At 46.7% G+C, this 13,064-nt stretch overlaps 1 protein-coding gene and 1 long non-coding RNA gene across 24 annotated transcripts in view; one reads left to right on the top strand and one right to left on the bottom strand.

Moving 5' to 3' along the window:
• LOC126540575 (uncharacterized) overlaps positions 1-13,064 on the bottom strand; it is an 80,070-nt gene that overhangs the window by 9,866 nt on the left and 57,140 nt on the right. For 6 of the 23 annotated variants that reach the window (XR_011892854.1, XR_008614560.2, XR_008614562.2 and 3 more), the window contains 4 exons: positions 9,482-9,656; positions 6,863-7,086; positions 5,549-5,699; positions 2,481-2,598 (listed from right to left, as the gene is read on the bottom strand). Coding sequence is in view for 10 of the 23 variants with exons in the window: in XM_055076126.2 (XP_054932101.1) it covers positions 2,524-2,598; positions 5,549-5,699 (226 nt within the window). In the remaining 13 variants the exon portion in view is untranslated. The remainder of the gene's footprint in view (positions 1-2,480; positions 2,599-5,548; positions 5,700-6,862; positions 7,087-9,481; positions 9,657-13,064) is intronic. The other 17 variants (XR_011892855.1, XR_008614551.2, XM_055076126.2 and 14 more) reach the window with 10 other exon arrangements.
• Positions 1-13,064, top strand: part of LOC129387288 (uncharacterized) — a 51,988-nt gene that overhangs the window by 4,044 nt on the left and 34,880 nt on the right. The gene's annotated exons all lie outside the window — the stretch shown is intronic.

The raw sequence follows: 13,064 nt of genomic DNA on the forward strand, positions 1-13,064 counted from the left end.
CAAAACCACAATCGGATTACAAAGCACATCGTAGTGGCAGACTCCAGACTAATTTTGACATTGTGGTGTTCTTTAACGTGCCCCCAAATTTAAGTGCATGAGCATTTTCTTAGTTTGCCCCTGTCGAAATGCGGCTGCCGCAGTCGGGATCAAGTCTATGACCTCGAGCAATGCTATAGCTGCAAAGCTACCGCAGCGGGCATAGAAGCGTTGATTTGACGTGCGACCACTTCTGTAGTATCACCTAGACCCTGCGGTGCGCTTTAATTAATGCGGATCTGCTTCTACGTACGGCACTGTACTGTACCTTGAACTTAATTTCATCCAGTTTCCCGCAACCGCTGTCATGTCTACTTTAGTAGTGTTTCCTTGCCTTTTCATGTCACCTTTTTCCTATACCTCCCTTGTACGGGAACTGCGAGCGAAGAGCGGCAAGGCTGTTACTTGTTTCGCGACTGCGTCGATTCTACCCATCCTCTGCCTCCTCTCCACCCCTTCTCTCTACCATTCTATCTAGCTTCCCTATGGACTCGCACGTTAGTAGAAAGGTAAGCGCTGCAATTTCTGCAGTGTTGTTGCGGGACGTCACGAACAATTACAGCTGTCAAGAAGCTGATGTGGTGATGCCCAGGGAGCTCCAGAGGGCACTGTGCACATTTGATGCAGTGCAAAGGTCCTAACGAGTTTCTTAAGTCTCCTATCCTCTCTGCCATGCTCCGTCCATGTATATACACGCTCTGAACCACCCCCCGAAGTGGTGTGCAAGACAGCCGCAGCAGCAGTGGGAAAGACGAAGGAAGAGGCAAAGAAAACTTCGCTTTACATATCATTCACGGCCGCTATGTCTGTGGTAATTTGCGCATTATGTTGGAAAAATCGAGCGAGACACCACACATCACCCGAAACTTCGGTCACTGTTGTGGACTTGTCATGCAGGGGATAAGCGCGGGGTCTGGCCCGGTGCCAGCTCAATTGTTCTCTGTCGCTTGAAAAGCGAGGCTGTCCCGTTGCTTAAACAACCCTCACGTGTCGAGGTGGAAGTTATTGAATATAAACAGCCAATGGAAGAAGCAGCAGTACAAACCAGGTTTAAATGGAGAAGCTTGGCTCAGTCCACAGTGGAGCTAACACAGCTGCTGGTCCACCCCACACCACTTTTGATCGTGCTGTAAACTGGTGCTTGAAGACTTAGTTCCATTTTTGAAAGCCCAAGCAACCCTTTCAGCGCGCAGTGTGTGCAGATTTCTCAGATTTTGCTTAAATGTAGCAGGATGTAGCAGGGTCTGCCTCTCGGCGCAGTTCGGCACAATTGGCGCAGCGGTAGCGTCACTGCATTAGCACTCCTAAAAAAAGTAGAAATCTAATGCATGCCCAGTTTTTAAGCAAAAAAAAATGTGGCATGCCTCCAATTATGGTAACCAGAAAAAGATGAAACCAGCAAACAATACCTTCACAGAATGGAACTTTATTTATGCTTAATGTATATTGCAATCACTCCCCACGGTACTTCACCACAATATGAGGTCCTCCGTGTGGTCTATTGCATATTTGATATTATGCATTTATCAAACGAATCTGCAACAACTGCAAACTGGGTCCTTGGCTTAAGCTAATCGTTTCACTAATACAACCTGTGATGTATGCAATTCTCCGGAATACCAAAAACTGCTACATGACTTATTGCCGCTAGCTTAGCACATAAATTAACTTGGCTTTTGCATATGCTTTCGTAACCGAAGACTGAAAGCACCATGTCGTCTTCATGCTGAGTGAGAACTTGTTCTGCTGCCATTTAGTGACGGCAATGGTGATTATTCAGGCTAAGCTGGCTCTAACAGTAGGCTGTTGCAAATGCAGTTTTGGTGCCACATCCATGTGCATCATGCAGGCAATTTTTGAATAAATTTTCTTGGAAAGAAAGGCGCCAGTTGGAATCATGTAAATGCTGTGATCATTTATTGTGAGCTATCGTTTCGCTTCAAGATCTTCCTAGGGCAGGCCGAAAATAGGCACTTTTGGAGGGAGATGTCTCATTTTCTGTCCCAGGCACCACCAAGAGTCTCTACAGTTGTTGAGGTTGTGACAGGGGTTACCATTGGGGTCAAGCATAATTGTGCCTACCAGATAAGGGTGCCGGCCGGGACCATCAATCCAGATTGAATTACAGTGGACGACCGATAACTTGGACAGCTCTGTGGCACTGCCACTGGCCCGTAGCTTTAATGTATAACAACAACCGAAATTTCTTACACTTTACAGTGCTTAATGCGACAATTCAGACTCAGACTGCACAGCTATGTGCTAATTTGGCCCCACTGGGTTGAGCAGAAATATAGATAATTTTGTTTTGATATGTCGCCAGAACAGTCATTGCCGCCTCCTCGAAACTGAAACTAGCGAAGTTTAGTTAATCTAGTAGTCGCCGACCGTGCCCGAGACCCACGACAAGCCAAGCCAAACCACGAAGTCGTAAAGGCTACCTTTGCGATTTGCAGAATTTGTTGTGAGAGTTCCGTTACACTCTTACCACCCACTGTTCACGGCTGGCTGATCCCCTTGATAACGTTGGTGACGTGTCGCTCTGACCACTGACGAAGCCTGAAAAGCGGGTAAAAGAATAGAACAAAAGGCATCGCTAGAAAATCACGGCCATCACCTGTCAGGCCATGGGCAAGCATATATGCATGTAGCAATGTGTTGACAAACTTGGGCCGTACTTATAAACGATCACTTTCGAAGGTACTTTCCCTATATTTCACGTGACTATCACTGGACGCCCTGACGGGCGGCAGCGCTTCCGCACTGTGATAAGATAGCGTACTTGGCACTGTGCCGATACAGTCATGAGTAGATGCCAATGCGTCTTGTGCCAGTCATGCAATGGACAGCATGCTTGCCAAGGATGCCATCATTCATAGACATTGATGCGTGTTGCGCTAGCCACTCGACATTGAAGGTATCCCAGAAAGTGACGATCCAAGAATACAGCACACCTTCTTTGGACACTTGTGAAATAAAGTCACTTATTTTCATGTGAATCCACTATTCAAGACTCCTCATTATTCCTACGTTCTGGCATCTGGAGTCTAATCAACAAAAGCCAACTGTGTGTGTATGGTTTAGCTGCTTTCGTCTCTCCTCTGTCGCTCTGTGTTGTGGCATGCCCCAGTGGCATGGGAGCCATTAGGGCAGAGAGACATCTCTCACAGTATACAGCATGTGCTGCAGGTGTTTGCACCATGCATGCCTCACGCTGCGATCATAGCGCACACATGAGCTAGGACTCGTGTGTCTTGCTCCTCATTGGAGTAAGACAACACCACCTCGTAAGTTTTCAGTTTTCGTCTGCTGAAGAGATTGGGGCACAAGAACACCGGGAGGCTGATGCCTATAAGCATCAGTGCAGAGATATGCTAATTGACTTATTCATGGGGCTCGACTTCCCACAGCAACAATGGGGCTGTGAGGGACTCTGCAGTGGAGGGCTCTTGATTTATTTTGACCGCCTCAGGTTGTTTAATGCGCACCTAAATCTAAGCACACGAGTGTTTTTGCGTTTCTCCTCCATCAAAACAGGGCCTTGAGCTAAGCAGTGTAGACATGTCCTCTACTTCATGTGAACGCTATGCCACAGCTATGTGGGCACACTAAATCGCCACTGCAAGAAGCAGAATATGAAGCCTGTTATGGTGCTGCTGAATGCGAGCATGTGTGCTGAGGAATTCCAGAAGTGGCAAGCCACCACAGTCTGTCAGTGACACAGTGGAATAAACAGGCAAAATGAGCTGTACACCACTGTCCCAGTCAATGTCTATGTGCAAACGTGCACTTGGAGAGTAAACTGTGGGCTTGATTGCTACACAAAGCATAGACGTTCAGGCGCCAGCGATGCTCAAGTCTACTGTATGTGGAACTACTGTAATGGGGACAGTACAGGGGTTCCAGCAAGTACAGATGCTGTCACCGTGCACCAACTGACCCAGCAAACCGTACTGCTATACTGTGATGGGCTTCTGGGGCTGTATTTTGTAACAAATATTTTCAGTTTTCATTCTTTTAGAGCACAGCTCTTAGGCACCCATTCCAGCGTTGAGTGTCGGTGTCTCTCGTAACCGAGCAACCGAGCACAGTGAAGGATAAATGAGCGAGTGCGGAGTGCAGCGGGTGATGAAAGACGGCAATAGTGAAGACAATGCGAGGTGGAAAGCTGAGCAGGAGCGTATAACGAAAGTGTGAGAAGAACAGCGGGGCGCTGTGCTCTACAGTGACGATGGCTATGAGCTGACGCTGAAGTGGCACGCTTCAGACAAATGGAAACAAAGTGCTGCATTGGCGGAGGTTTGTCTGCGGCAGCTGTTGTGAACCATGCCCATGTGTCACCCACGCACTGCCTCTCGTGATCTCCTGCTTAGCGATGCAGTTGTGTCAAACTTTGCTCCGTTCGCAACGTGCTGCACGATACAGATTGTCCGCACCAGCCAATATGTATAATGCGAAAAAAACACGTATAGAGCTGCGCTCAAATTTCGCATTATGGTGTATCCACATGACGGACGGCTCCGCGCAAATCTGTGCCGCGGACGCTTATTCCGCCGCCCGTCCGGCTGCGAAGCGCATCCAGACGACGGACGGACTGAGTAGACGACCGCGCCAGAAAAATAAAGATGGCGGCTACGCCCGAAGCGACTGCCGTCCGCCTCGAACCTGTCAAGTCGTCGTCGTCCACTGTGCGGCCCGTAACTTTCAAACTGAGGATTGTATTTGGTTTAAATTTGTGTCCAGAAGCTTCGACAGCAATGTATTCGTGATGAGTGGACACCGTTTCCGAAAGCGATACTCAGATTCTCGGTGTGTAGGCTTAGAGTGGCTGTATTGGCTGAACATGGCCTCGAAGATGTTGCGGTGGCCCGGGCGGATCTCAGTGGCCGTAAGTTAATATAATTGCTTGTTTCTACTCACTCTAGATGGCGCCATCGGTGTAACAAAGACTTTGTCATAGGTGTTTTCACTCTGAATGAAAATGGAGATCGAAAGGAAACGACGGTTGGCCGCAATGGCTGTTGTTTTGTCCGAATTGGACACGAACGGTCCAAGCAGCGATGAAGCTGTTTCAGAAAGATCCCAAAGCCGCGCTCGTTGCCAGACTGTAGAGCATGCTAGGCTGAATCCGCAGCATTCGACCCCCAAAATCCGGATGCGAAAAATAGCTCGGCATTTTCCGTCCGTGGGGGTCGCGGACGACGCGCGGACGCCACAAATCCGTGACACGTAGTCACGTGATGCGCAGTCCGTCGCGAAAAAGACGGATTTCGTCCGTCGTGTGGATCCACCATTAGGGAGTATCGTAATCGTCAGTGCATTTTTTTGCTCTTCATCATAGGCTCGTATGAAGCCATACCATTGTTACAAACAGGATCGGCTACTTGTTGAAACAGATGATGAGCAAAGAAAAAAAAAGGAGGGGGGGGGGGTCCTTTGAATGTAGCCTCTTAATGTAAAATTTTAACTCAGAGGACATGTAAACACGGCAGTAAGCCCGTGGACTAACCTGATGCAGAGACATTCGCATTTTCGTTTCTTTGGCACAGTGACTGTTGCACAGCGTGGAACGGCTTGGTGGACATAGTGAACCCCCTGCATTAAGGTGATAGGTGTTTTGGAAATGCTTCAGTCGGTGCTGTCTCACCTGCCTGCCAGTCCTGCATAGAATGAGAAAAAATGGCAAAGAGGAGCAAACACAGAACTTTCTTCAACACAATTTTTTTTGCGGAGGGCGAGGACAAAAATGCACAAGGTGCTCATGCAAGCTTTAACTGTATGAGGCCAAGAGACAATGAAGCAAGGGAAAGAACATGGGGACATTAACTGTTTTCTTATTGAAGGCAAGAAGTAATTATGAATGAGAAATATATTTACAATAAACTTGAAATTGTTTATAAAAAGTGGGGGAGGGGATTAAAAATGGCCAAGAAGACAACTGCCACCAGGAGGACCTGATTCCAAGGCCTCCTCATAACGTATGCAGTGCTTAACCAATAGCTATGGTGACGGGTGTTCCTCCGTCAACTTTCTTTGGTATTTATGTGCAGTTGGCCACTGCTAGAACGTTGTGGGACACAAGATCTGCCAAAGTACTAAATTCCTGTGAAGCCCAGGCGCATCACCTCGAATTCATACTGCAAGTTATGCAATGTTCCATTAAACTAAAGTGCCATGCCCTAACAGAGCAGAAGTTCACATTTGTCAAGAAACCCATGTCCTGCAGACTATTGTGGGCAACCGTACCTGCATTTATAATGTACGTAACTAGGAGCATTACCCAGCACTACTTGAAGACTTGGTGGTGGGTGTAAATCACCCATTAATTAAATTCTGGTGTTTTATGAGCCAAAACCACGATATGATTACGAGGCACGCCGGAGTGAGGGACTGCATAATTCTTGCCCCTGGGGTTCTTTAATGTGCACCCAATGTACAGCACATGGGCATTTTTGTATTTTGCCTCTGTTAAAATGCGGCCACTGTGGCTGGGATTCGATCCTGCGCCTTCAGGCTTAGCAGCACAAGGCTATACCAATACACCCCCATGGCAGGTTAAAACAACCGTTATTCCACAGCTGTCAAGGGCGAGTAATCTTAGAAGGCAACTGAACAAAAGGCCCTAGTATGTAACCTCTACGCATCAAGGCTGCCAAAGTTAACACCCTCCATATATCGTGAACAATAAGGATGAGAGAAACCAACCCCTCCTCTATTTTTTCAATGCCAGTGTAATTGCTCGCTCCCCAATGGAAGCCATTGGTGCGCCTTAGTTCAGTGAGTTCCCATGATGCAACGCTACCCAGAAGGTATGACTGCTTACGTCACACATGTGTCTGAGCTTGTCATGCTGCCGTTCTGCTGGAGTAGCAGCGGGCGCTCCCCGTCCCTGTGTCTGCCAGTGTTCCTTTGACTTCCGCCATGAGGCGCCACTCAGATGGTACTCTCCCCCACGACCGTAAAGCAGGCACGAATGCTAGCCGGCGGGGGGAGAGTAGGAAAGGACGATAGGAGAGGGTGGTGAACAGTCAGGTCAGTCGCATCTGGCTGGCATTGAAAAAAAATAGAGGAGGCACTGGGGAAACCAAGGGTGGTGTACCATCCATACAAAGCCAAACAGACACTGAAACCAATGAAGCCAAGCAATTATTTGTTGGCTGTGCAGAACTGTTTCTAACAAAACAGGGGGTGCACACATATTCAGAACTTTCAAATTACGAATTTAATATTGCCCTTTTCAATGCAATTTTCAAATTGAACAATCACTATTCGTAAGTTTGAATAGGTTTCTAATAGTTCTTGAATATTTCATACTATCACTATTCGTAAGTTCAAATAGGTTGCTAATAGTTCTTGAATATTTCATATTGCCATGTGAGCACAATCAAGCATGAAACTGGAGCAATTTATGCCAAATTTAATCCTGGCAGCCACAGCAGACATAAAATGCGAGAAGTTAGGTGGTGGAGCACGCTGTTTCACAGAGAAAGTCAAGATTTTTCTGGCTGAACCGCTATCGTGCACATTCGCCAATGAGTCCGGAGTAGGATAACAAACTGCCTATTTACTCTTAACGCTCCATTTGTGCTTTGAATGAACAATGCTTTATAATGTGCAATGAAAGGACAGAAGCCTTCGTCATCAGAAATGTTGCCCTGTCTTCATCAGGGCAACATTGCTTTTATATTGCAATAGCCATTAAATGGACACTGGAGGTGCGCTTGCACTGTTGCCGTCATGCTGTCACGGTATCGACGGTGCAAGCGCAGCTCGCACGTGGAGGGTTACATCTCCAAAGACGCCAGAGAGCTGCACTGCAAAAACGACAAAGCCAACTGGACGTGCCCTCACACCTCTGCATTCAGCTCTGCAGCGGAGCCAGAATGGCATTCGGCCTTCCACTACTGGCACAAGCATTGTGCCCACAAACACTAGCATTTTTGCTGTGCGGCTGTACGTATGCCAAGCCATGGTGTGTACTAGAGCACAGCATGGGCCGGGCCGTCTGAAGCGTTATTCGGTGGGCCCGGGCCAGGCTCGAGCACGAGGCCGTCAGCCCAGGCCGGACTCGGGCGCGCTCTTCAAAGGGCCCAAGTCGGGCCTTCGAGCACACGGAAACATAATGCATTACATGGTCGAAGGCATTCTGTGCGAAACTGAAGTGACATGTGAAAAGAGCTGGCTCTCGGTATACCTTAGCAAAGATAAGAAAAATACACCTCAAGTTCTCATTTTTTTTCTCCGCATAAACATTGTTTCTGTGTAAATATATATGAATTATACAAACAACCGCTCATCAAACCATTTCCCTGTTACTGCTTTTACGATTGCACGATTATCAATTTTGATACTATTATATTAGTTTAGTGCTAACACAACAGGTGTCTCTTTCCACCTGTGCACTTATTTTATGCTGTACGATTGTTAATTCGACTGTTTGTATGTATATATTATATATATTCACATGCTCAGTGACCTCATCAGAGCAAATTTTGCAATCAAGGTAAACGCAGGCGCACCAGCAGAAAAATAACAGCTCAGGCAATGGGCCCGATCACTGATATCAATTGCTTGCGCTCCTGCGGGTGCGCCTCTGCAAGGATGCTCCAAAAGATGACAGCACAGGAACAGGGCCAAGCTGTCACAGAGAGGTTTCAATGGCTCTTTTATCAGAGAAGAGAAACTACAACGATCAGTGGGCTCAATTTTGTTGCAAAACGGAAATAGTGGAGAGAGTGCCATACCGCATCTACGCATACAAAAGGAATCGTGCAGATCCCATGCTCTGTGGGCACCAATCAGAAGAGCATGAGGCTTTTGCGCTGGGGCATCCCAGCTTGATCCTGAGATCGGGCGTATAACTGTTCCTTTCATAGACGAGGCCCAAAACGAGGCGAGAGGGGAACCTACTACTCTGCTCACCAACTTTCAGCAATGTGGATGGTGTCGGACAAAGGATTCTATGCATCACCATTTAGCAGATTCCAGTGCAGTCTCGTCCTGTCTATTGCTGCTTCTGAGGTCTACAGCTTCTGTTTCTTCATCTCCTGGGCTCCCTTGGCACTTGACTCCTTCATGTTTAGAAAAACGCTAAACCAGGCGAGTGAGCAACAGTTCATAATTACAAGAGCACACAATACCACAACGAAATTAAAAAGAAAGACAAGCAGATGCAATGCAATGCTGCAATCTAAATGGTTCAAAGCTCGTTTGAGTTAGCAAAGTAGCAGCAGTAGTGCATGACACAAGCACAGCCTCCCTGCCAGTAGCTGTTAGCTGTCTGCATCTAGGGGATGAAGGTGATGTATGATGCTAGTCAAAGGAAGAACACTGATGAGAGGTTCTTTGGGTTTAGCATTGGGGGCAGCACGTGCTCGCCACAAGTTCAAGTCCGAGTGCTTCTCAGAGGTGCTATCGAACGAGAGGAAGAGTGTATACACACCTTATGCTGTCCTGCAGAGATCTTTTCTGGTCTCGCTCTTGCAGCCATGCCTAGCGCAGCTGGAAGATCGAGGATTCGATTCCGACCAACTAAGTTGAGTGGAAACAGCCTCACTGAATCTGCTGGGGCGAACCGTCAGGTGAATGACAGGCCAGCCAGCCATCACCTTTTCCCACTGCAGGTAGAGAAGAGGGTAGAAGAGCAGGGGCAGGAGTGTGAATGAACATCCGCACAAAGACCACGGACCACGCCGCAATACCCAGATCCTCAATGATCCACATAAACTGCCACTGCAGCGTGTAGGTGTGCTCGTGAAAACCCAGACGACGCTGAATTGAACTCTGTTTGGCACTGTGGTCTTTGCCCTTGAGAAAAAAAATATTTTTCTCCAAAGACAAGTCCAATTATTAATTTTGCCACGGAAGAAAAAAGGAAATGAAAGGAAACAGGCTATTCGGAAGAACTGTTACAAGCACTCTAAGCAAAGAGAACAAGAGCAAATTAACAAAAACACTGCAGGCATTGCCCAGAGTGTAGCAGATGGCAGACAAGAGAACCTGCGCCGAGAGACCATGCGAGCTGTGCTTGCAGTGTCCCTGTGGGCTGCAGTCTGGGCTAATTTACCATTAACTCCATGAAACAGTAGCTGCCACACCTAAAGGAGCTACTGCATGCAAGTTGGGAAAGGTCTGTCACGCCCTGTGTAAAACGACACTTCTGCACCATCAGAACAGTTCAATGTACCCATTGACCAGCGAGAATTATCTGCAACACAAGCTACAAGAAACCTCTTACAAACACATTGCAACAACATGTAAGAAGGTGCTATCCCTACATAAAAATGTACCTACAGTGAAAATGCAGAAAGGTGCGTCACTGCATTGAAAAGTAACAATATAGTATAGAAAAGCTGGGAAAATATTGACAGGCACCACCAGTCAGTTTGCTCTTTGCTTGTACAGCTACAGCCAATCAGCGGTGGCTGAAACGGACACTCCACTGTGTGGACTTGTACGGAACGCCACACCAGGAGACAACAGGTGTAGGGAGCTTTCAGGGCATTTCAGCGTGAAAGCTACACAAAAATTTAAAGTTAATGTAAAATTGAGTGAGAAAGCTTCTTATGTACACCTAATGCCTTACACTGATGCGTTCTAATGAAATTGGCACAATTTTCTTATTTTACAAGCTTTCACTTAGGTGTACCTGGCCCAACACATTTTCCCATACATTCCACAGATTTGGACAAACCACACTCACGCGGACCCATAGCCCCACAGACACAGTGACCTAATCACATGCTCGTCCTCAGACTTAAGCCTGCTTGACTTTATCCACACTAACCCCCATATTCTAGAATGTTCCACTCGACAGAAGTGGTTACTGCGTTTCATTGATCATTCTCCGGCAATTCTTCAGAAGCATAGTGTCTTCCTTGGTTGAAGGGGAGGTCCTGTGCTCCACTGGTTGGAGGGGAGGAACGGCTTCAAATCGAAGATTGTCTGAGAATACGGCAGCAAGACTTGCACGCGAGTATCAGTTTGCATGCATATGCACAAGTCGATGCACAGGTCAGTTCACCAGCCTGCAGTCACTGTTGCACGCTTGGTCAGAGAAAGATGCCCCAAATTAAGAGGTCCAATAAACTTGAAATGAGTAAAGGTGCTGTCTTACAAGCAGTTCGTGTTTATAACTTGATGCGTGCCAGTGCCATGACAGCATGTTGACTGGCTGACAAGCTTTCACGATGCAGTACTAGATGGCCCTGGATTAATTACGACTGTATGGGTTTTCCTTAAGGTGCACCCAATGACTGAGAAACAAGCATTTATGGATTCTTCCCCCATTGAAACGTGGCTTGAGCAGTCAGACATTGAAGCTTTGACTATGTTCTCAGCAGCAGAGTAGCACAGATACTGAGCCACTGTGGCGAATCATAAGACTTGTGACAATGTAATAACTAGTGGGGCCTCAAATCTTTTGAACAAGTATTAAAAATCCTGCAGTATTAAAAGACATCACCTCATAAATCTTACACGAGAGTTGTTTATGATGCCTCCTAAGTGTTACATTTGGCCTCTACCATGGTTTTGCAGCCTCGCTCTCTGCTCCCTCACTCCTACACTCAGCTCAAAGCTGTCCAGATGCAGTGTGATGACCACATTGTCCCCACCATAATTGTGTGCAGCTCTTGCATCAGTATGGCCTCAAAGATTGGTTCCTCGTGCCATCCAATCTCAAAAGCCGCAATATCATTCATGGTATTATGCATCATCAGAGGGGCACCACCACCCATCAGTCCTGACAGAGGCATTGGTCCTGGCAGAACCACTGCTCGTTCATGACGTGTAATACAATCTGGCCAAGAGCCATTGTGCTTGTCGCGGCATAACAATAAACAAGAAAAGGGGTGACAATTACAAGAAGTTTAAGGAAAAAGCAGTTAGTCCTTTGAGCAAGACCGCAGGCTTCAGCTGCTGGATTTAGCATAATATTTGGATTTGGAATATTTGGATTTTGCTCAGGTGCTCACAAAACAGGTCTCCCAACCGACTATGTATATTTATCATGTTCAAAAAGCATTAAGGGCTCCTTTAGTCAGTGAGCCCTTTATGGATAAGTGTTGCCAATAGGCAACACAATTTTTTTTTTTTTTTTCACAGAGTTTCGGTACTGAGTACAATGTTTCTGGCTAAATGCCTTTGGTCAAAATTGGATGACAGGCAGAAAGCGTCATTTGTTGGTTTGGAACGGGAACACAGGACGAGGAAGATGAAGACTGGCACACCTTTTGAAAGCACAGTCAGGAGAAACAGACCAATGCAAGATCTTCAGCTGCAGCTGTACCACATACATGTTGTAAAGCAAATGAAATGTACACCTACGTTTTACATGTTACTAGAGTTATCAGTACAAAGTCCAAATGAAGCCACAAGTGGCTTGGGGGTGAAATCCACTTCCAGTTTCCTTGCTTGGTGCTTTCCCCTATTGTTGAAAAAGATTCCGTAGAATATTTTTTCTTTTCGTTGATTATGCTTATTCTCCATCTGTTTTGCACATTTGGATAGAAAATAATTTTTTTTCTCGCATTTATATATCTCGTCCTAAAAGGGTTTCTATTTATAACTAGTGAACCTGTAGGTTCAGGCTAGTTTGTTGGTGGACTGTAGCTTCAACCTCACTGCGACGCTGACTATCAACATTCAGTCTTGTGCTGCTACTGACCTTGAATGCCATGAGTAAGCTGCGAAATTGTCATGAATTGGCTTCTTTTGGTAGAGTCAAGTGCCTGTGCAGCAAAATGCACAAGAACATGAATGTTCCTTGCTATGCAAGTTACTTCTTGAAATAGTGCTCAACGGGACAGCAACAAAATAGCACGCGACAGGATGGCACAACAGAAAGGGAGATGAACACAGGCACCTGTGTTTGCCTTTCCTTCTGTTGTGCTGTCCCGTTGCACGCTATTTCAAGATGCTTCTCATTCGGTCTGCTTTGTGGATGCGGCTCAATATGGCCCCTCGTCTCACTTTGCCATAGTGGCAACAGATCACACAGGCCATGCTGTTTCGGCAGCCTCGGT

This window comes from Dermacentor andersoni, chromosome 2 (assembly GCF_023375885.2).
Source record: "Dermacentor andersoni chromosome 2, qqDerAnde1_hic_scaffold, whole genome shotgun sequence".
Classification (NCBI taxonomy): Eukaryota; Metazoa; Arthropoda; class Arachnida; order Ixodida; family Ixodidae; genus Dermacentor; species Dermacentor andersoni.